Below are 23,799 nucleotides of genomic sequence, written 5' to 3'. Positions count from 1 at the left end.
TGATTTTGTGCCTCTGTTATTCAGGGACTCGGCTGATGTAAATGATAGATCGGATCAGGCAATGATCATAAGAACGTAAAAAATTGGAGCAAGAGTAGACCATTTAGCCCTTTATGCACACTCAATGAGATTGCGGCTGACCTACTTCAACATCATTTTTCTGCATCGTCCCCTTATCCCTTGATGTTTTTAATATATAGGAATTTATCAATCTGCAACTTGAATAAATTGAATAACTGAACAATCCAAGCCCTCTAGGCCAAAGAATTCCAAAGATTCACCACCCTCTGAGTGAAGAAATTCTCATCTGAGTCCTAAATAGTCTGCCCTTTATTCTGACACTTTACCATCTAGAAGGACAGCAGGTGTATGGGAACTCCATAATCAGCAAGTTCCCCTAAAAGCCATACACCATCTGGAATTGAAACTTTATCACCTCCTTCAATGTGACTGAACACAGAAAATTCAAGAAGATAGTTCACAATTATCTTCTGAGAACAATTAGGATGAGCAACAAATCCTGGCATTACTAGTGATGCTTATATCCCATGAAAGAACCTAAAAAGGGCTGTTCTAACAAAATTATTCCATTAAGCTTTTCAAAAAAATTTATACAATCTGAAACATGGTAATTAAAAATGGTTCTGAAGTAGCTTATATTAATATTAATATAATTGAAAGTGAAAGGTACTATGTCTGGAGCTTTGAAGTTTGTAAATAATTAAGAAGCATAGTACATGACCCTCAGTAAATGGTTCCTTAGTAAATGGTTACATCAAACATCAAATTTTATTTTGAAAGTTGAGGTTCTGCATATTTCTGATTTGCAAACATGGTTTTTTGTGGCGCATTTATTTATAATGATAGGGACTGTACAGAAAGAACACCAAAAGGTGACAATTAAGGATTTCTTTTCTTAAAAAAGGCTAAGAAATAGAATGCAGATCTTTAACTAAATTTAACATACAGAACTTTGTAACACAGGAATTGCATAGAATCATTTTACAGATTTGCAATCTAGGTTCATGTGTGAGTCCAATTTTCTTTACATAGAAGTTGATGAAACAGAGGTAGGGGCTTGTACAGTGTTTATTCCCTTCCTTCTCACCTAGTCACCCTTACCTTGTGTACAAGGGATTTCACACAAATAAAATCTGTATGCTACTGTAGAAACCTTTACCAATTGCTCTTTTTCTATTCCATATGTTCAGCAAACCACTGGTTTGTGCTGAACTTGCTTCTTCTGTAGGCCCAGGGATGGGCTTTTTGAGGTGCATAACTTGAGATTTGAGACCTTGCTACTCCAAGAATGAAAAGTGAGATATGCCACTTTATATTAATAGCAGAATTTACTGAAAAAATTCTGTCACTATCATACTTGGAGAGAGAACATGCACGGTGTGCATCATTATTGTCTTTTTGCGTAAGGTGATTCTGCCCAGGGTCTGGACTTTGCTTTCCCCAGAGAGGGTATTTTCCCTTCCTGCCAGTGATCGCGCTCACCTTAATGAACAAATTGGCCTTTCTGTCAATGACAGTTGTTTAAAATCAACATTCTATTGCTCTTGGTCACTGCTATTGGTTGTCCCCCTTTCCCATTCTAAACACTCGTCACTTTGTATCGGCGTCCCCACAGGCTGAGGTCTCAAACCCTGAAATCGACGGCATTCTGGACAGACACGAATGTGGGTGCAACCTCTGACTGCCAGGGCAGCCTCGTGTGCTAGTCTCTGGGAGATGGGATCTGACACTCTGCCCCCGCACAGTTTCCCATTGCTTAGGCTCATGGTGTTTGCTTCACGTGGAATCTCAGTGTGATTAGAACGGGTTCGCATCAAACGGCGCTTCCGCCGTGACTGAAAGCTTTCCTGGCACAACACAATACTCTGTAACTCTTTCAGCATCTCCTGGCAAATAGAAATCTGCAAGAACAGAAAGAGAAAAAAGTCAAAGTGTTTAATAATGCACGACGGTTAAATTCAACATAAAGAATGCCTGTGCATGCATCCTTTTCAAGGTGGTCACGATGTGGGTCAAGCCAGAAGCAAAATGTGTGGCCTGTACTCCTAACAAGCTGATCATAGTGCCCCCTCCTTGTCTGAGATGTATAAAAGGAGAACCAGGAACACAGGAACTAGAGGAGGCCATTTAGTACATAAATTCAGTGAGGTTATGGCTGATCTGCACCCATCTGCCCTAATCTAATATCCCCTAACATGTTTGGTAGCAGAAATCTATTAGTCTCTGATTTAAAATTAATATCAACTACCACTTTCAGAAGAAAATTTGAAACTATCCTTTGAATGTGGAAGTGTTTCTTCACTTAATTCCTCAGGCAAATACTAAGGCATGGCCCTTAGTTTTAGATTTGCCAAGCACTGCTTTCTATCGACCTAGTAAAAAGTCTGACAACACCAGGTTTTAGTCCAACCTATTTATTTGATAATATTCTCACAAGCTTTCGAGGGGTTACCCTCTTCGTCAGGTGAATGGAGAGTTCTGGCCTCAGACAGAGCATATAAAGCACAGACAGTTTAGAGATTACTGATTAAAATGCGAATCCTTACACCTAACCTGCTGTTCAAGACCTGAAGTGGCTGACAATGTGAGTGGTAGGAGCACTGATCACAGTTTAAAGAGATGTGTATTGTCTCCAGACAGTACAGTAAGTGAGGTTTTGCAAACCCAGGCAAGTCACGGGGGTTACAGATAGTGCGACATGAACCCAAGATCCCTGTTGAGACCGTCCTCATGTGTGCGGAACTTGGCTATCAGTCTCTGCTCAGCGACTCTGCGCTGTCGTGTGTTGTGAAGGCCGCCTTGGAGAATGCTTACCCGAAGGTCAGAGGCTGAATGCCCGTGACCACTGAAGTGTTCGCCAACAGGAAGGGAACAGTCTTGCCTGGTGACTGTCGAGCGATGTTCATTCATCCGTTGTCGTAGCGTCTGCATGACACAGACTACGCTGAGAGACTTTGCCGTCGCACCTCTCTCACACTTCTCAACCACCTCATACACCAGCTTTACAGCAAACGCCACGCCCTGGAAACTAAAATGGAATACATTCTCTCAACTTGTACTCAGGATGCAGACCAACTGCGAAACTCTGCCAAGCAGATGAGACAAAGAAACTACACCACCTACATGCACACCAAGAATAGGAAACTTGAGAAACTCGGCATCGCCGCCAGCAACAACCAAGCCTCCCCCGGCACCACAGTAGAAAACAGCACTACCGCAGGGAGGTCTATTGTCAACTTGTCGGACTACACACTTCAACCAGATGAAATCGAAGTTCTCAGTCGAGGGCTCAATTTCTGCCCCACCACCAAAATGGACCCCATCAGTCTCGCAGCGGACACAGAGGAATTCATCAGGCGAATGAGGCTGCGGGAGTTTTTCCACAAACCCCAAGAGGCCAGCAACGAACACAATGAGACAGTCGATGAACCAGAACAGCCGACAGAGAGATCCGCAGTGCAACAGCCTAAGAGGAAGGAATCCAATTGGACTCCTCCGGAAGGCCGCTGCCCTCGACTGGACTTGTATGCCCAAACCATCAGGAGGTGCGTTAACACCAGATTCATCAGCCGCACTCACAAGACAGCCCCGAACATCACCCAAGCACAACGCAACGCCATCCACGCTCTCAAGACAAACCGCAACATTGTCATTAAACCAGCAGACAAAGGAGGGGCCATCGTCATACTGAACAGAACGGATTACTGTAAAGAAGTGTACCGACAACTAAACAATGAGGAACACTACAGACAATTACCCACAGATCCGACCAAAGAACACGCTCGTCAACTCAACAATCTGATCAAGACCTTTGATCCGGACCTTCAGAGCACCCTCCGTGCTCTCATTCCACGTACTCCCCGCATTGGAGATCTCTACTGCCTCCCAAAGATTCACAAGGCAAACACACCTGGCCGTCCCATCGTATCGGGCAATGGAACTCTGTGTGAGAACCTCTCCGGCTACGTCGAGGGCATCCTGAAACCCATTGTACAAAGAACCCCCAGCTTTTGTCGCGACACTACGGACTTCCTACTGAAACTCAGCACACATGGAGCAGTTGAACCAGGGACACTCCTCGTCACAATGGATGTCTCAGCGCTCTACACCAACATCCCCCACGACGATGGCATTGCTGCGACTGCATCAGTACTCAATGCTGACAACTGCCAGTTTCCAGATGCAATTTTACAACTCATCCGCTTTATCCTGGACCACAATGTCTTCACCTTCAACGACCAGTTTTTCATCCAGACACATGGAACAGCCATGGGGACCAAATTTGCGCCTCAATATGCCAACATCTTCATGCACAGGTTCGAACAAGACTTCTTCACTGCACAGAATCTTCAACCGATGCTGTACACTAGATACATCGATGACATTTTCTTCCTCTGGCCTCATGGTGAACAATCACTGAAACAACTATATGATGATATCAACAAATTCCACCCCACCATCAGACTCACCATGGACTATTCCCCAGAATCAGTTGCATTCTTGGACACACGCATCTCCATTAAGGACGGTCACCTCAGCACCTCACTGTACCGCAAGCCCACAGACAATCTCACAATGCTCCACTTCTCCAGTTTCCACCCTAAACATGTTAAAGAAGCCATTCCCTATGGACAAGCCCTCCGTATACACAGGATTTGCTCAGATGAGGAGGATCGTGACAGACACCTCCAGACCCTGAAAGATGCCCTCGTAAGAACAGGATATGGTGCTCGACTCATAGATCGGCAGTTTCGATGCGCCACAGCGAAAAACCGCACCGATCTCCTCAGAAGACAAACACGGGACACAGTGGACAGAGTTCCCTTCGTCGTCCAGTACTTCCCCGGAGCGGAGAAGCTACGACATCTTCTCCGGAGTCTTCAACATATCATTGATGAAGACGAACATCTCGCCAGGGCCATCCCCACACCCCCACTTCTTGCTTTCAGACAACCACACAACCTCAAACAGACCATTGTTCGCAGCAAACTACCCAGCCTTCAGGAGAACAGTGACCACAATACCACACAACCCTGTCACAGCAACCTCTGCAAGACATGCCGGATCATCGACATGGATACCATCATCACACGTGAGAATACCATCCACCAGGTACATGGTAAATACTCTTGCAACTCGGCCAACATTGTCTACCTGATACGTTGCAAGAAAGGATGTCCCGAAGCATGGTACATTGGGGAGACCATGCAGACGCTACGACAACGGATGAATGAACATCGCTCGACAGTCACCAGGCAAGACTGTTCCCTTCCTGTTGGCGAACACTTCAGTGGTCACGGGCATTCAGCCTCTGACCTTCGGGTAAGCATTCTCCAAGGCGGCCTTCACAACACACGACAGCGCAGAGTCGCTGAGCAGAGACTGATAGCCAAGTTCCGCACACATGAGGACGGTCTCAACAGGGATCTTGGGTTCATGTCGCACTATCTGTAACCCCCGTGACTTGCCTGGGTTTGCAAAACCTCACTTACTGTACTGTCTGGAGACAATACACATCTCTTTAAACTGTGATCAGTGCTCCTACCACTCACATTGTCAGCCACTTCAGGTCTTGAACAGCAGGTTAGGTGTAAGGATTCGCATTTTAATCAGTAATCTCTAAACTGTCTGTGCTTTATATGCTCTGTCTGAGGCCAGAACTCTCCATTCACCTGACGAAGAGGGTAACCCCTCGAAAGCTTGTGAGAATATTATCAAATAAATAGGTTGGACTAAAACCTGGTGTTGTCAGACTTTTTACTGTGTTTACGCCAGTCCAACGCCGGCATACCCACATCATGACTTCTATCGACCTATCAGTTTCATAGCTTGAAAACTTACATGAAACACTGTTCCTTGCTTTTTACTATCTTGTCTCAGATCTCTCCTTTTTAAGATCCAAAATGGATGGACCTCAGTTACCTATATTGAAATTTATTTGTCACAGAGTTGCTTCACTTGATTTATTGTCTTTGGTCATAAACAATGTCCTTATGAATCGTATTTTTCATCTAGTGTTTTACAGCTGTCAGACTAGTCTGTAATTCTCCTATCCCCTCAAGTTTTAATATATGTATTAAATATATATATGTGAGAAACCAAGGTAAGGATATAATTTTATTGCAGAAAATACTATATTTTCTCAGCATTTTAAGACAGTATCTATGGTGAAAGAAACAGAGTTAACCTTTCCGCATCCTGCGGCGATTCTCCCATCCCGCTGTGCTGCTTTTTTTAGAGCAGTGGCTGAGTTGCGTCATCCACACCGGGTGTCCAGGCCTCCATGGATTTCTGGTGCCATCAGCTTTGTGCCAGAAGTCAGCGTGGAACTGTCTAATCCATGCAGAGTCTAAATATATTTTGAATCTCATTAGCAGGCCTAGGACTGACGTCTCCAGGCCCGCTAACCCCTCTTCCTCCATCCACCCCCACCGCCTAGCTCCCCACTTGTGGGGATCTATGGCCCAACCCCCGCTGGAGTGAAGGGGGGAGGCAAATGAAGTCACCTAGAGCATTGAGTGCCCTTGCCATTGCTATTGGCACCCTCGGCAGTGCCAGCCTGGGGTCCCTGGTACTGGGCAAAGTACCAATGCACGATGCATCTTGGCAGTGCCCATCAGGCATGTGGCAGTGCCAAAGGGGTGGAGCCACCCTGCAGTCGGGATTGGTTTGGGGGGGGGTGGGGTGGTAGGGACAGAGGTCACAATCGGAATTGGACACCTCCTGACTCTGAAAGATTTCCTCATAAGAACAGGATATGGCACTCGACTCATCGATTGACAGTTCCGACGCGCCATAGCGAAAAACCTCACCGACTTCCTCAGAAGACAAACACTGGACACGGACAGAGTACCCTTTGTCGTCCGATACTTTCCCGGAGCAGAGAAGCTACGAAATCTTCTCCAGAGCTTTCAACGTGTCATTGATGAAGACGAACATCTTGCCAAGGCCATCCCCACACCCCCACTTCTTGTCTTCAAATGACTGCACAACCTCAAACAGACCATTATACGCAGCAAACTACCCAGTCTTCAGGAGAACAGTGACCACAACACTACACAACCTCTGTAAGATGTGCGAGATCATTGACATGGATGCCATCATGTCACGTGAGAACACCATCCACCAGGTACACGTTACATACACTTGCAACTTGGCCAACGTTGCCTACCTAATAAGGTGCAGGAAAGGATGTCCCGAAGCATGGTACGTTGGGGAGACCATGCAGATGCTACGACAGCGGATGAATGAACACCGCTCGACAATCACCAAGCAAGAGTGTTCTCTTCCTGCTGGGGAACACTTCAGCGGTCACAGGCATTCAGCCTCTGATCTTCGGGTAAGCGTTCTCCAAGGTGGCCTTCATGACACACAACAATGCGGAGTCGCTGAGCAGAAACTGAGCCCAGTTCTGCACACATGAGGATGGCTTCAACCGGGATCTTGGGTTCATGTCGCACTATTTGTAACCCTCATGATTTGCAGGGCTTGCAAAATCTCACTAACTGTCCTGTCTGGAGACAATACACATCTCTTTAACCTGTGCTTAACCCTCTCTCCACTCAGATTGTCTGTACCTTTAAGACTTGATTCTTGACTCACATTCCAACCATTATTTTGTAAATTGAGTTTATGTCTCTATACGCCCTGTTTGAGATGAAATCCCACTCACCCGATGAAGGGACAGTGCTCCAAAAGCTTGTGGCTTGTGTTAATAAACCTGTTGGACTTTAAACTGGTGTTATGAGACTTCTTACTATGTTGACAGGTGATAACAGAACAGATTAGCATGGCTGGCTACTATCTCTGCAATGCAGTCTAGTGTAGGGAGAGGATGCATGATCTCATCTGTTCCACCAGGGTAAGTTAATCTTCAGCTTCCTCCAGTATAGGTCGAGTATAGGGCTAACGGGAGGACTTTGAATAGTGTGGATGAGCAGAGGGATCTAGGTGTATGTGTACATAGATCCCTGAAAGTTGGGAGTCAAGTAGATAAGGTTGTTAAGAAGGCATACGGTGTCTTGGCGTTTATTGGTAGGGGGATTGAATTTAGGAGTCGCAGCGTCATGTTGCAACTGTACACAACTCTGATGCGGCCGCACTTGGAGTACTGTGTGCAGTTCTGGTCCCCACATTATAGGAAGGATGTGGAGGCTTTGGAGAGGGTGCAGAGGAGGTTTACCAGGATGTTGCCTGGTATGGAGGGGAGGTCCTATGAGGAGAGGCTGAGGGATTTGGGGTTGTTTTCGCTGGAAAGAAGGCGGCTAAGAGGGGATCTTATTGAAACATATAAGATGATTAGAGGTTTAGATAGGGTGGATAGTAATAGCCTTTTTCCTCTGATGGAGAAATCTAGCACGAGGGGGCATGGCTTTAAATTAAGGGGTGGTAGTTATAGGACGGATGTCAGGGGTAGGTTCTTTACCCAGAGGGTGGTGAGGGATTGGAATGCCCTGCCTGCTGCAGTTGTAAATGCGCCTAGTTTGGGGGCGTTTAAGAGATCCGTGGATAGGTTTATGGACGAGAAGGGACTGGTTTAGGTTAGTGGGTCATTGTTTTGTAACTGGTCAGCGCAACATCGTGGGCCGAAGGGCCTGTTCTGCGCTGTTATGTTCTACGTTCTATGTTCTATGTGTCATGGCATTATGCACTCAATGGGCTGCACTCTTCAGGAATCTCACAATTAGCAGGGGACACATAGCACCAGTGATTGTCTCACGGGTACTTTCATACCACAACTCATTATTCTCTCTCTGCTCACCCAGTCACCCCTGCCTTGTGTACAAGGGATTTCACACAAAATCTGTGTACTACTGTAGAAACCTTTATCAATTACTCTTTCTCTATTCCATATGTTCAGTGACTAATTTTAGGGAGGTCGTGGCATAGTGGTATTGTCGCTTAACTAGTAATCCAGAGTGTGCCAGGGTAATGATCTGAGGTCCTGGGTTTGAATTCCGTATGGCAGATGGTGAAATTTGAATCCAGTAGAAATCTGGAATTCAAAAGTCTAATGATAACTATGAAATCATTGTCAATTGTCATACCAACTGATCCTGTTCACTCATGTCCTTTTAAGAAGGAAATCTGCTATCCTTGTCTGGTCTAGCCTACGTGTGACTTCAGACCTACAACAATGTGGTTGACTCTTAAATCGCTTGAAAACGGCCATGAGTAGGTGATTAGTGGGGTTCTGCAGGGATCTGTGCTAAGACCCCAACTGTTCACATTATGTATTAATGAATTGGAAGAGGGAACTGAATGTATTAGAACATAGAACATTACAGCACAGAACAGGCCCTTCGGCCCACGATGTTGCGCCGACCAGTTAAAAAAACAATGACCCACTAACCTAAACCAGTCCCTTTTCGTCCATAAACCTATCCACGGATCTCTTAAACGCCCCCAAACCAGGCGCATTTACAACCGCAGCAGGCAGGGCATTCCAATCCCTCACCACCCTCTGGGTAAAGAACCTACCCCTGACATCCGTCCTATAACTACGCCCCCTTAATTTAAAGCCATGCCCCCTCGTGCTAGCTTTCTCCATCCGAGGAAAAAGGCTATCACTGTCCACCCTATCTAAACCTCTAATCATCTTATATGTTTCAATAAGATCCCCTCTTAGCCGCCTTCTTTCCAGTGAAAACAACCCAAATCCCTCAGTCTCTCCTCATAGGACCTCCCCTCCATACCAGGCAACATCCTGGTAAGCCTCCTCTGCACCCTCTCCAAAGCCTCCACATCCTTCCTGTAATGTGGGGACCAGAACTGCACACAGTACTCCAAGTGTGGCCGCACCAGAGTTGTGTACAGTTGCAACATGACGCTGCGACTCCTAAATTCAATCCCCCTACCAATAAACGCCAAGACACCGTATGCCTTCTTAACAACCCTATCTACTTGATTCCCAACTTTCAGGGATCTATGTACACATACACCTAGATCCCTCTGTTCATCCACACTATTCAAAGTCCTCCCGTTAGCCCTATACTCGACACATCTGTTATTCCTACCAAAGTGAATTACCTCACACTTCTCCGCATTAAACTCCATCCGCCACCTCTCGGCCCAGCTCTGCAACCTGTCCAAGTCTTCCTGCAAACTATGACATCCTTCCTCACAATCTACCACACCTCCGACTTTGGTGTCATCAGCAAATTTACTAATCCACCCAACTATACCCTCATCCAGATCATTAATAAAAATTACAAACAGCAGTGGCCCCAAAACAGATCCCTGAGGCACACCACTCGTAACCGAACTCCATGACGAATTATCGCATGTCATACTATCTACAAATTTGCAGATGATACAAAGTTAGGTGGGAGGGTGAGCTCTAAGGAGGATGCAGAGATGCTTCAGTGTGATTTGTGGGTCTTTGCACGGCAGATGCAGTATAATATGGATCAATGTGAGGTTATCCACTTTGGTAGCAATAATAGAAAGACAGATTACTACCTGAATGGGTGTAAATCGAGGAAAGTGGATATTCAGTGAGACCTTGGACTCTTCGTGCATCAGTCGCTGAAAGTAAAGCGCACAGGTACTAAGCAGGCAGTGAAGAAGGCAAATGGTATGTTGGCCTTCGTAGCGAGAGGGTTTGAGAAAAGGGATAGGGATGTTTTACTGCAATTGTATAGAGTGTTGCTGAGGCCATACCTAGAATATCGTGTGCACTTGTGGTATCCTTACTATAGAAGAAGTACAGTGAAGATTTACCAGGCTGACTTCTGGAATGACAGGTCTGTCATATGAGAAGAGACTAAGTCAGTTAGGATTATATTCACTGGAGCTTAGATTGAGAGGGGATCTCATAGAAACTTTTAAAATTCTAACAGGGTTAGACAGGGTAGATTCAGAAAGAATATTCTCAATGGTGGGGGAGTCCAGAGCTGGAGGTCATAGTTTAAGGATAAGAGAACTGAGGTGAGGAAAAATTTTTTCACCCGGGGGCGGTGAATGTGTGGAGTTCGCTATCACAGAAAGTAGTTGAGGTTAAAACATTGTCAGATTTCAAGAAGAAATTAGATACAGCTTTTGGGGCTAAAGGGATCAAGGGATATGGGAGGAAGGGGGGATATTGAATTTGATGATTAGCCATGATCAAAATGAATGGTGGAGCTGACTTGAAGGGCTGAATGGCCTACTCCTTTTATAATTCAAAGGCAATTAAGAATGGGCAACAAATGCTGACCCAGCCAGTAAACCTCACATCCCGTGAAAGAATTTTAAAAAGACCATTGGTTTGTGCTGAATGTAGCTCTTCAGGCTCAGGTCTTTTAGAGGTGCATAGCTTGAGGTTTGAGACTTTGCTACTCCAAGAATGGAAAGTGAGATATGCTACTTTGTATTAATAGCAGAATTTACTGAAGGAATTCTGTCATTGCCCTACTTGGAGAGAGAACTTTTATGCTGCGTATCATTATTGCCTCTTCTGTGTAAGCCGAGTCTGGCTATTTCATAACAAGCTGCCCAGGGCTTGGACTTTCCCTGGAAAATTTCACATATTCCCTCTGTTACCACTTTCCTATTTACAGCTGTTGATGCCTCCCCTAACCCTGACCCTGATTTACTAGGATGCTACTGGGACTTGATGGATTGAGTTATAAGGAGAGGCTGAATAGACTGGGACTTTTTTCTCTGGAGTGTAGGAGGCTGAGGGATAACCTTATAGAGGTCTATAAAATAATGAGGGGCATAGACAAAGTAGATAGTAAATATCTTTTCCCAAAGATAGGGGAGTCTAAAACTAGAGGGCGTAGGTTTAAGGTGACAGCGGAGAAATATGAAAGTGTCCAGAGGGGCAATTTTTTCACACTAAGAACATAAGAAATAGGAGCAGGAGTAGGCCATCTAGCCCTTCGAGCCTGCCCCGCCATTCAATAAGATCATGGCTGATCTGAAGTGGCTCAGTTCCACTTTCCCGCTTTCTCCCCATAACCCTTAATTCCTTTGCCAACCAAAAACCTATCGACCCGTGGCTTAAATATATTTAGCGAGGTAGCCTCCACCACTTCAACGAGCAGAGAATTCCAGAGATTCACCGCCCTTTGAGTGAAGAAGTTCCTCCTCAACTCTGTTCTAAACTGTCCCCACCTTATCTTGAGGCTGTGCCCTCAAGTCCTGCTGTCCTTTCTGAGCGGGAAGAACCTCTCCACCTCTACCCTATCCATCCCTTTCATCATCTTATACGTCTCAATAAGATCCCCCCTCATCCTTCTAAACTCTAACGAGTACAAGCCCAGTCTATTCAGCCTCTCTTCATAGCTCAACCCCCTCAACTCCGGTATCAGCCTAGTGAACCTCCTCTGCACTCCCTCCAAGGCCAAAATATCCTTGCGCAAGTGTGGCGACCAAAACTGCACACAGTACTCCAGCCTCACCAGTGCCCTGTACAGCTGCAGCAAGACCTCCCTACTTTTATTTTCAATCCCCCTCGCTATGAAGGCCAGCATCCCATTTGCCTTCCTGACCACCTGCTGCACCTGTAGGCTGGGTTTTTGCGACTCATGCACAAGGACCCCCAGGTCCCTCTGCACCGTAGCATGCTGCAGCTTTTCGCCCTGTAAGTAGTAGTCCTTCCTACTATTATTCCTACCAAAGTGGATAACCTCACACTTGCCAATATTGTATTCCATCTGCCAGGTCCTCGCCCACTTGCTCAGCCTATCTAGATACCCCTGCAGACTTTCTACACCCTCCGCACAAAGAGTGATGAGTGTCTGGAACAAGCTGCCAGAGGTCGTAGTAGAGGCAGGTACAATTTTATCTTTTAAGAAGAATTTAGATAGTTATATGAGTATGATGAGTATAGAGGGACATGGGCCAAATGCGGGCAATAGGGACTAACGTAGGGGTTTTTTAAAACAAAAAGGGTGGACTGGACAAGTTGGGCCGAAGGACCTGTTTCTATGCTGATAACAAAAAAAGGTCCTCGGACAGCACCTTCCAAACCTATAATCGCTACTGTCTAGAAGGACAAGGACAGCAGATGCAAGGGAACGTCACCATCTGGACGTTCCCCTCCAAGCCACTCAACATCCTTACTTGGAAATATATCATCGTTCCTTCATGTCGCTGAGTCAACATCCCGCAACTCCCTACCTAGTGGCACTGTGGGTGTACCTACATCTCTGGCATTGCTGCCATTCAAGAAGGCAGCTCACCACCACCTTCTCAAGGGCAATTAAGGATGAGCAATAAAAGCTGGCTTAGCCAACAATGGCCACATCCCATGATTGAATAAAAAAGCATGAATCTGGCAGCTCTACTCAAAGCAGGTCAAGATTTAAACTGGGGAGACAATTGTGGTGGAAGGGGAAAAGCAACAAACTCAATTTCTACCTGTTCCCACGTAAATTGTTTGCTGGAGCAGACGAGTGAAGGAGCAGAGAGACAGCTAAGATTTTACCTGTTAAAAACTAGTTTAAAATAAGTTTAAAGTACTTTGTTCTTTGTAGAACTGTTTAAAGCATTTATTTATTGTATTTATTGCTTTAAGAATTCTGAGGGAGTGGTTAGCAGGCAGTTGTGGTTCATCAGATTTAAATATCAACTGACCACAAGGTGAAGCCTTCCATTGTTTGCTGGAGCAGACGAGTGAAGGAGCAGAGAGACAGCTAAGATTTTACCTGTTAAAAACTAGTTTAAAATAAGTTTAAAGTACTTTGTTCTTTGTAGAACTGTTTAAAGCATTTATTTATTGTATTTACTGCTTTAAGAATTCTGAGGGAGTGGTTAGCAGGCAGTTGTGATTCATCAGATTTAAATCAGCGCCAGGTTTAAAAGGAGGCCTGGTGTAGACAGCGGGCAGCGTCTGAGCGGGCAGCAGAGTGAGAGGGAAGCAGAGTGAGCTACTAGGGCTTAATATCAAAAAGGGCTGGAAGGAAAAAGGCCAGGTGAGTTTGTTTGAAAAACAAAAAAAACCAAAAAAAAACAAAAAAAATTTTTTCAAAACTACTACAGTAAATAATGGAGGGGCATGTGATGTGTGGTTTCTGTATGATGTGGGAAGTGGTGGACCCTAGGGTTCATCCCAGTGACCATGTCTGCAGTAAGTGCAGGTTGCTGGAGGAGCTCCAGCTCAGGGTAAATGAGCTCGCCTCTGAGCTACAGACACTGAGGCTCATCAAGGGGAGAGAGGGTGCCATTGTCAATGGGGTGCAAGTGACATCCACCCCCCCTAGACTGGCTAACTCTAAGGGTCAGGGACAAGAGGGGGCTACTGGGAAGAGGAAGGGGGGTGAGGTGCGGAGGCCTCAGCCTCTTAATCTGCATAACAGGTTTGAGGTTCTTGCTTCCAAGTTGGACGAGAACGAGGCAGGTGAGGTTGGTGAGCAAGCTGCACACGGTACAGTGCTGCAGCAGGACATAGGCAAAGAGAAAAGGAAAAGGAACGTACTAGTTATTGGGGATAGTGGGGTGAAGGGTATTGACACTGTCCTTTGTCACAGTGACAAAGTGCACAGAAGGGTGTGTTGTCTGCCTGGTGCTCGGGTACGGGATGTCGCAGCTGGGCTGCAGAGGAACCTGGAGTGGGAGGGTGAGAATCCGGTCGTTGTGGTACATGTGGGTGCCGGCGACGTAAGCAAAATGCAGACTGAGGATCTGGGGAGGGAGTATGAAAAGCTGGGAATGGAATTAAAAAGTAGAACCGACAAGGTGGTTATCTCTGGGCTACTGCCTGAACCGTGTGCAGATGGGCGTAGGGTTGACAGGATTAAGGAAGTGAATGGGTGGCTCAAGGATTGGTGTGGGAGGAATGGGTTTGAATTTATGGGGCATTGGCACCAGTATTGGGGTAAGTGGGACCTGTTCGGGAGGGATGGGGTTGGTCTGAACCGTGCTGGGACCAGAGTGCTGGCGAATCGAGTAAAGAGGACTGTAGACAGGACTTTAAACTAATTATGGGGGGGGAGGGTGTGAGGGTAGGTGACCTTACGAGGTTTAAAGTTAAGGAGAGTGTACATGTAAGGGAAGAGGCCGAGGATGTCCCAATAATAGAGGGAGTAGGGGGCGTGAGTATAGTTGGTGGCGTTGCAGCAAATAGGGTCCAGGTGAAGGCTGGGATGAAAACACTTTATCTGAATGCACGAAGCATTCGGAATAAAGTGGATGAGCTGGTGGCGCAGATCGACACAAATGGATACGATCTGGTGGCCATTACAGAGACGTGGCTGCAGGGTGACAGGGACTGGGAGCTGAATGTACAGGGCTATCAAGTGTTTAGGAAGGATAGGCAGGAGGGAAAAGGGGGGGGCGTAGCTCTGCTGATTAAGGATAGCATCACGGTGGGAGCAAGGGATGATATTGGAGCCAAGGAACAGAGGGTGGAATCGTTGTGGGTGGAGATTAGGAACAGCAAAGGGAGGAAGACGCTGGTGGGTGTCGTCTATAGGCCCCCGAATAATGATCTGGAGATGGGGCGGGCTGTTAACGCGCAAATAAGTGCGGCGTGCAGGAATGGGACGGCCGTAGTTATAGGGGATTTCAATCTGCATATTGATTGGTCGACCCATGTTGGATGTGGGGGGCTCGAGGAAGAGTTCTTGGAATGCTACCGGGATAGTTTCCTCGAACAGTGTGTGTTGGAGCCGACGAGGGAGCGAGCTATCTTGGATCTGGTGCTATGTAATGAAGCGGGTAGAATTAGGGACCTTGTGGTGAAGGATCCTCTTGGGGAGAGTGATCATTGTATGGTGGAGTTTCTGGTGCAGATGGAGGAGGAGAAAGTGGGTTCCCGGACACGCGTCCTTTGTTTGAATAGAGGGAAATACGGTAGGATGAGAGAAGAATTGGCAAATGTGGACTGGGAGAGCGCGTTGGAGGGAGGGTCTGTTAAGGAGCAGTGGAGGATCTTTAAGGAGATCTTTCTTGGTGCTCAACGGAAATTTATTCCGATGGTCAAAAAGGATAGTAGGAGGAGAGGTAATAAGCCGTGGATAACAAAGGAGGTGAAGGAAAGTGTTAAACTAAAAGCGGAGGAATTTAGAGTAGCTAAGAGTAGTGGGCGAGAAGAGGATTGGGAGAGGTTTAAATGTCAACAAAGATTGACAAAGAAGTTGATAAAGAAGGGTAGGAGAAACTATGAAGCTGGGCTAGCGCTTAATATAAAAAAGGATAGCAAGAGTTTTTATAAATACATAAAAAGGAAGAGGCTGGCTAGGGTGAATGTTGGTCCTTTAGAGGATGAGAAAGGGGACCTAGTGGTAGGGGATGGGGATATGGCTAAGGTATTGAATAACTTTTTTGTTTCTGTCTTCACGGAGGAGGACGTGAATAATTTGCCGGGTGTTAGCGATAGAAAGGTGGTAGGACTGGAGGGTCTTAATGACATTACTGTTACTAGAAAGGCGGTGCTCGACAGACTGGAGGGGCTGATTGTGGACAAGTCCCCAGGACCGGATGGAATGCATCCGAGGGTTCTGAAAGAAATGGCGGAGGTGATAGTGGATGCCTTGGTGGTTATTTTCCAAACGTCGCTGGATTCCGGGGAAGTGCCGGATGATTGGAAAACGGCTAATGTTACGCCATTGTTTAAGAAGGGTGCCAGGCAAAAGGCGGGGAATTATAGGCCGGTTAGTTTAACGTCTGTTGTAGGTAAAATGTTAGAATCTGTCATTAAGGAGGAAATTGCGAGGCATCTTGAAGGGAATTGCTTGATAGAGCAGACGCAGTACGGTTTCATTAAAGGGAAGTCGTGTCTGACAAATTTACTGGAGTTCTATGAGGATGTGTCTAGGGCGGTGGATAGAGGAGAGCCGGTGGATGTGGTCTTTCTAGATTTTCAGAAAGCGTTTGACAAAGTGCCTCACAAGAGGTTATTGCAGAAGGTCGAGGGACATGGAGTTGGGGGTAGGGTGTTAGCGTGGATAGATGATTGGTTGTCAAATAGGAGACAGAGAGTGGGGGTCAACGGGTGCTATTCGGATTGGCGGACGGTGACTAGTGGAGTGCCCCAGGGGTCGGTGCTGGGGCCTCAGCTTTTTACCATTTATATAGATGATCTGGAGGAGGGAACCGAGTGTAGAGTGTCGAAATTTGCTGATGACACCAAGATTGGGGGAACGGCAAATTGTGCGGAGGGTGTGGAGAGTCTGCAGAAGGATCTAGATAGGCTGGGCGAATGGGCCAGGAAATGGCAAATGGAATTTAATGTTGGCAAGTGTGAGGTGGTCCACTTTGGTAGGAAGAATGGTAGGAAGGACTATTACTTACGAGGCGAAAAACTGCAGCAGGCGACGGTGCAGAGGGACCTCGGGGTCCTTGTGCATGAGTCGCAAAAACCCAGCTTGCAGGTGCAGCAGGTGGTCAGGAAGGCGAATGGGATGCTGGCCTTCATAGCGAAGGGGATTGAATATAAAAGTAGGGAGGTCTTGCTGCAGCTGTATAGGGCATTGGTGAGGCCGCAACTGGAGTACTGTGTGCATTTCTGGGCGCCGCACCTGCGCAAAGATATTTTGGCCTTGGAGGGAGTGCAGAGGAGGTTTACTAGGCTGATACCGGAGTTGAGGGGGTTGAGCTATGAGGAGAGGCTGAATAAACTGGGCTTGTACTCGTTAGAGTTTAGAAGAATGAGAGGAGATCTCATTGAGACGTATAAGATGATGAATGGGATGGATAGGATAGAGGTGGAAAGACTCTTCCCGCTCAAAAAAGACAGTAGGACTAGGGGGCACAGCCTCAAGATAAAAGGGGGGCGGTTTAGAACGGAGTTGAGGAGGAACTTCTTCACTCAAAGGGTGGTGAATCTCTGGAATTCTCTGCCCGTTGAAGTGGTGGAGGCTGCCTCGCTAAATATTTTTAAGACGTGGGTTGATGGGTATTTGATAGGAGAGGGGATTAAGGGTTATGGGGAGAGGGCGGGAAAGTGGAACTGAGCAGCGACAGATCAGCCATGATCTTATTGAATGGCGGGGCAGGCTCGAAGGGCTGGATGGCCTACTCCTGCTCCTATGTTCTTATGTTCTTAAATAATTCTGAAAACTTACCAGTGTATTAGAATGAGCTAATACAGTACTTTACAGTCTACTGATTAAGTTACTCTATAAGTAAGAAGTCTCAGAACACCAGGTTAAAGTCCAACCAATTTATTTGATAGTAAACTCACAAGCTTTCGGGGTTCGCCCCTTTGTCAGGTGAATGGAGAGTTCTGGCCTCAGAGAGAGCATATAACAGCACACACAGTTTACAGAATACTGATTAGAATGCGAGTCTTTACAACTAACCTGCTATTCAAGTCTTAAAGACGCAGACAATGTGAGTGGAAAGAGTATTAGGCATAGGTTAAGGAGATGTGTATTGCCTTCCTGTCGGCGAACACTTCAACGGTCACGGGCGTTCGGCTTCTGACCTTTGGGTAAGCGTTCTCCAAGGCGGCCTTCACGACACACGACAGCGCAGAGTCGCTGAGCAGAGACTGATAGACCAAGTTTCGCACACATGAGGACGGTCTCAACAGGGATCTTGGGTTCATGTTGCACTATCTGTAACCCCCATGATTTGCCTGGGTTTGCAAAACTTCACTTACTGTACTGTCTGGAGACAATACACATCTCTTTAACCTGTGCTTAATGCTCTTTCCACTCATTGTCTGCTTCTTTAAGACTTGAATAGCAGGTTAGTTGTAAAGACTCACATTCTAATCAGTAATCTGTAAACTGTGTGTTGTTATATGCTCTGTCTGAGGCCAGAACTCTCCATTCACCTGACAAAGGGGCAAACCCCTTTACTATCAAATAAATTGATTGGACTTTAACCTGGTCTTGTGAGACTTCTTACTGTGTTTACTCCAGTCCAACGCTGGCATCTCCACATCATAAGTTACTCTATGCCAACCAGTGGCATGTGTAAAAAGAGGACACTGATTTGCATATCTTAATGAGGCGCCCAGCTGAGACTGAGCAGCATTTTACTCATTTCCAGGACTGGAGCAGTTCATTTAGTGTTGTGATTTTCAGCTGTATAGAACCAAAGAAAATCAACCCCATGGTCTCTCTTACACAGAAGGTAATTGAAGTAGACTTAAACTCGACCGATTTAATACACAAATGCAGTTGCAGATGTTTTAAATTGTGTGATATTCAGGAGATCCCAGCTAAGACACAGTACTAGAATGTGCCCTTGTACTTGTTCAAGGCACTCGCTATGCTGCAATTGCAATATTGTGTATATTCTGTGGCCCATATTAGTGAAAGGATATAAAAGAAAAAGGGAGGTGATGGCCTTGTGGTATTACTACTAGACTATTGATCTAGTAGAAACTCAGCTAATGTTCTGAGGACCTAAGTTTGAATCCCACCATAGCAGATGATAGAATTTAAATTCAGTAAAAAGTATCTGAAATTAAGAATTTACTGTTGACCATGAAACCATTGTCGATTGTCAGAAAAACCCATCTGGTTCACTAATGTCCTTTAGGGAAGGAAATCTGCCATTCTTACCTGGTCTGGCCTACATGTGACTCCAGAACCACAGCCTAACAAGTCTGCATCGACACATTAGAAACACTTGAACAACCACCTAATCCCATCTGCCAGCACTTGGCCCTTAGCCCCGAATGTAATGACATGTCTAGTGCTTATTCAGGTACTTTTAAAAGGATGTGAGGGAACCCGCCTCCATCACCCTCCCAGGCAGCATATTCTGGATTATCACCACTCTCTGGGTAAAAAAGATATTCCTCACATTCCCCCCAAATCTCCTGCTCTTCACCTTGAACTTATGTCTCCTTACGATTGACCCTTCACCTGAGGTGAACAGCTGCTTCTTATCCACTCTGTCCATGTCATAATCTTGTACATCTTGATCAGGTCATCCCTCAGTCTTCTCTGCTCCATCGAAAACAACCCAAGCCTATCCAACCTCACTTCATAATTAAATGTTCCATCCTCGGCAGCTTCCAGGTAAATCTCCTCTGCATCCCCTCCAGTACAATTATATCCTTCCTATAATGTGACAACCAAAAGTACACACAGTACTCTAGCTATGGCCTCACCAAAATTCTACACACTTCCAACATAATCCTAACCCTGCTTTTGTAGTCTGTGCCTTGACTGATAAGAACCTTCCACACGCCTGACGAAGGAACATTGTTTCCGAAAACTTGTGGGATTACTATCAAATAATCTGGTTGGACTTTAACCTGGTGTTGTGTGACCTCCCCTGTGACCAGAGAGGGATTGAAAATTTGAGTCAGAGACCCTGCAATCTCCTCTCTTGCCTCAGCAGCCTAGAGCATGATCCACTTTTAAAGCTGCTAATGCTTCCAATACCTTGTCCTTCCCTGTGTCAATTTGCTCAAGAACCTCACATTCCTTCCTTGTGTTAATTTGCTCAAGAACCTCACAATCTCCCTGAATTCCATACCATCATCCTCATTCTCTAGAGTGAAGATGGATGGGAAGTATTCATTCAATACTTTGCCAATGTCCTCTGGCTCCACCCACAGATTCTCCCCTTGGTCCCTACTCTTTCCCTGGTTATCTTCTTCCCATTGATATTCTCACAGAATATTTTGGGATTTTTCCTACTTTTACCAGTCAGAGCTTTCTCATATCCCCTCTTTGCATTTCTAATTGCTTTCTTAAGCTCCACTCTGAACTTTCTATATCTCATTAATGCCTCTGCTGATTTGTTCCCCTTGTACATTTTAAAAGCCTTTCTTTTCCTTCTTGTTTATCCTAAATATTTCTGGTCATCCATGGTTCTGTGGGCTTGTTACTCCTTCCTATCATCTTAGAGGGATCATGCTGGGCTTGCACCTTCCCCACTTCCTTTTTGAATGCCCCCCCACTGCTCTTCTGTAGATTTTCCTGGTATTAGCTGTTCTCAATCTAAGGGGAACAGCTATTCCTCATCCATTCTGTCCATGTCCCTCATAATCTTGTACACCTCGATCAGGTCACCCCTCAGTCTTCTCTGCTCCAATGAAAACAACCCAAGCCTATCCAACCTCTCTTCAGAACTGAAATGTTCTATCCCAGGCAGCATCCTGACGCTTTGTCTGTACAACACACGAGAAACAATACTTTTCACTGTATGCTGATACATGTGACAATAATAAATCAAATCAATTTCAAGCTTATGAGATACAAGAGTGGATAGGCAGCAGCTGTTCCCCTTAGTTGAAGGATGAGTTACGAAGGAAACAGATTAAAAATGAAGGGTGGGAGGTTTAGGGGGGATTTGAAGAAAAACTATTTTACCCAAACGGTGATGACCGTCTGGAATGCATTGCCTGGGAGGGTGGTGGAGACGGGATGCCTCACATCCTTTAAAAAGTACCTGGATAAATACTTGGCACGCCATAGCATTCAAGGCTATGGGCCAAGTGCTGGCAAGTGGGATTAGGTGGGCAGACCAGGTATTTCATGCATCGGTGCAGACTGGATGGGCCGAAGGGCCTCTTCTCCACTGTAGTATTCTGGATTCTATGAAATCAAATCTCCTCTGCACCCCCTCCAATGCAGTCACATCCTTTCTATAAATGTGGTGACCAGAACTGCACATAGTACTCGAGTTGCAGCCTCAGCAAAGTTCTGTATTGCTCCAACATGATTTCTCTGTTTTTGTAATCTACGTCTCGATTGATAAAAGCAAGTATTTTGTATGCCTTTCCGCCACCCTACCAACATACCCTTCTGCCTTCAGAGACCTGTGGACAAACATTGCAAGGTCCCTTTATTCATCAGAACTTCACTGAATATTTCTGTGCCAAATTATTCCTTTCAAAGTCAATCACCTCATGCTTATATCTTCTTGTAGCACAAGACACTCTACCTCATCGTTAACCGCCTGGACAATTTTTGTATCATCTGCAAGCTTAACTAATCCTACCCTCCACCATAGTCATCAATGCTGTTTATATAAATGACAAATAATAGGGAGCCCAACACAGATCCCTATGGTATGCCACTGGACACTTACTTCCAGTCACTAAAGCAGCCTTCTGACATCACCCTCCTTACTCTGCCAGTTTTGAATCCAATTTATCAAATTATCTCGTATCCCATATGAGACCTTTTCAAAGGCTTTGCTGAAATCCATATAAGCTACACCAACTGCACTACCCTCATCTACACACCTAATCACCTTCTCAAAAAATTCAATCAAATTTGTTAGGCATGACCTCCCTCTGATGAAGCCATGCTGACTATCCCTGGTCGAGCCTTGCGTCTCCAAGTGAAGATAAATGTTCTCCTTCGGAAGTTTTCCTACCACTGACGTGAGACTTACTGAGCTGTAGTTACCTGGCTTATTTCTATAGCCCTTCTTAAATAGCAGAACTACATTACTGTTCTGCAGTTGCCTGGCACCTCCCCTGGATAACAGGTTAGCTGTAAAAACTTGCATTCTAATCAGTATTCTGTAAACTGTGTGTGCCTTTATATGCCCTTCTCTGATCAGAACTTTCCACACACCTGACGAAGGAACAGCATTTCTGAAAGCTTGTGGGATTACTATCAAATAAACTGGTTGGACTTTAACCTGGTGTTGTGAGACTTCTTACTGTGACCTCCCCTGTGTAAAAAGTCTGACAACAACAGGTTTAAGTCCAACCCTTAAACCTGGTGTTGTCAGACTTTTTACTGTGTTTGCCCCAGTCCAATGCCGGCATATCCACATCATGACCTCCCCTGTGGCCAGAGAGGAATTGAAAATTTGGGTCAGAGCCCCTGCAATCTCCTCCCTTGCCTCTCACTGCAGCCTGGGGCACAATCCATCTGGAGCTGGAGGTTTATCCACTTTTATGGCTGCCAACACCTCCAATACCTTGTCCTTCCCGATGTCAATTTGCTCAAGAACTTCAGTTTCTTTCCCTGAATTCGTTCCATTGTACTCATTCTCTTGGGTGAAGACGGATGTAAGGTATTCATTCAACTCGCCCTATGTCCTCTGGCTCCACCCATAGATTGCCTCCTTGTCCCGAATGGGCCCTACTTTTTCCCTGGTTATCCTCTTCCCATTGTTATGTTATGGAATATCTTGTGATTTTCCCTACTTTTATGAGCCAGAACTTTCTCATATTCCCTCTTTGCTTTCCTAACTGATTTCTTAAGCTCTACTTTGCACTTTCTACACTTCACTAATGCCTCCACTGATTTGCCCCTGCCCCGGTACCTGCTAAAAGTCTCTCTGTGCCTTCTCATCACATCCCAAATATCTCTGGTCATCCATCATCCTCTGGGCTTGTTATTCTTTCCTAGAGGGAACATGCTGGGCCTGCACCCTCTCCATTTTCTTTATGATGCCCTTCGCTGCTCTTCTGTAAACTTCCCCACTGGTCACTGTTCCCAGAATACCTTGGCCAGGTCCTGTCGTATTTTACTAAAATCCGCTCTCCTCCAATCCAAAACATTTTTTTGCAACTTGTCTATTTCCTTGTCCATAACAAGCTGAAATTGTACCGTGTTGTGGTCGCTATCACTAAAATGCTCCCCCACCACCTCAACAACCTGAGCAGTTTCATTCCCCAGAATCAGGTCCAGCACAGTTCCCTCCCTTGTTGAACTCTGCACATACTGATTTAAAAAGTTCTCCTATTCACATTTCAAGTAATCTATTCCATCCAAGCCCTTAACATTATGTGTATCCCAGTTAATGTTGGGAAAGTTGAAATCACCTAATATAATAACCTATTTGAAAGGTTGAATAGGTTTGGACTTTACTCCCTGGAGCATAGAAGAATGAGGGGAGATTTGATAGAGATGTATAAAATTATGATGGGTATAGATAGAGTAAATCCAAGCAGGCTTTTTCCACTGAGGCTAGGGG

The 23,799-nt window shown here is 45.6% G+C and overlaps 1 protein-coding gene and 1 long non-coding RNA gene across 2 annotated transcripts in view; one reads left to right on the top strand and one right to left on the bottom strand.

Annotated features, from left to right (window-relative positions):
• Nucleotides 1-772: 772 nt before the first annotated feature.
• LOC145359963 (glutamate receptor ionotropic, kainate 4-like) overlaps nucleotides 773-23,799 on the bottom strand; it is a 273,024-nt gene continuing 249,997 nt past the window's right edge. Inside the window, exon 21 of the mRNA XM_080214862.1 lies at nucleotides 773-1,922. Coding sequence (XP_080070988.1) covers nucleotides 1,557-1,922 — 366 coding nt within the window. The 3' untranslated portion in view covers nucleotides 773-1,556. The remainder of the gene's footprint in view (nucleotides 1,923-23,799) is intronic.
• The window catches only part of LOC145359964 (uncharacterized), a 31,690-nt gene continuing 15,673 nt past the window's right edge, over nucleotides 7,783-23,799 (top strand). The window contains exon 1 of the long non-coding RNA XR_013889654.1: nucleotides 7,783-7,882. This is a non-coding gene — a long non-coding RNA (uncharacterized LOC145359964). The remainder of the gene's footprint in view (nucleotides 7,883-23,799) is intronic.

This window comes from Carcharhinus amblyrhynchos, chromosome 29 (assembly GCF_965287045.1).
Source record: "Carcharhinus amblyrhynchos chromosome 29, sCarAmb.v2.hapA, whole genome shotgun sequence".
In the NCBI taxonomy this organism is placed as follows: domain Eukaryota; kingdom Metazoa; phylum Chordata; class Chondrichthyes; order Carcharhiniformes; family Carcharhinidae; genus Carcharhinus; species Carcharhinus amblyrhynchos.
This window is presented reverse-complemented; position numbering and strand designations above follow the sequence as displayed.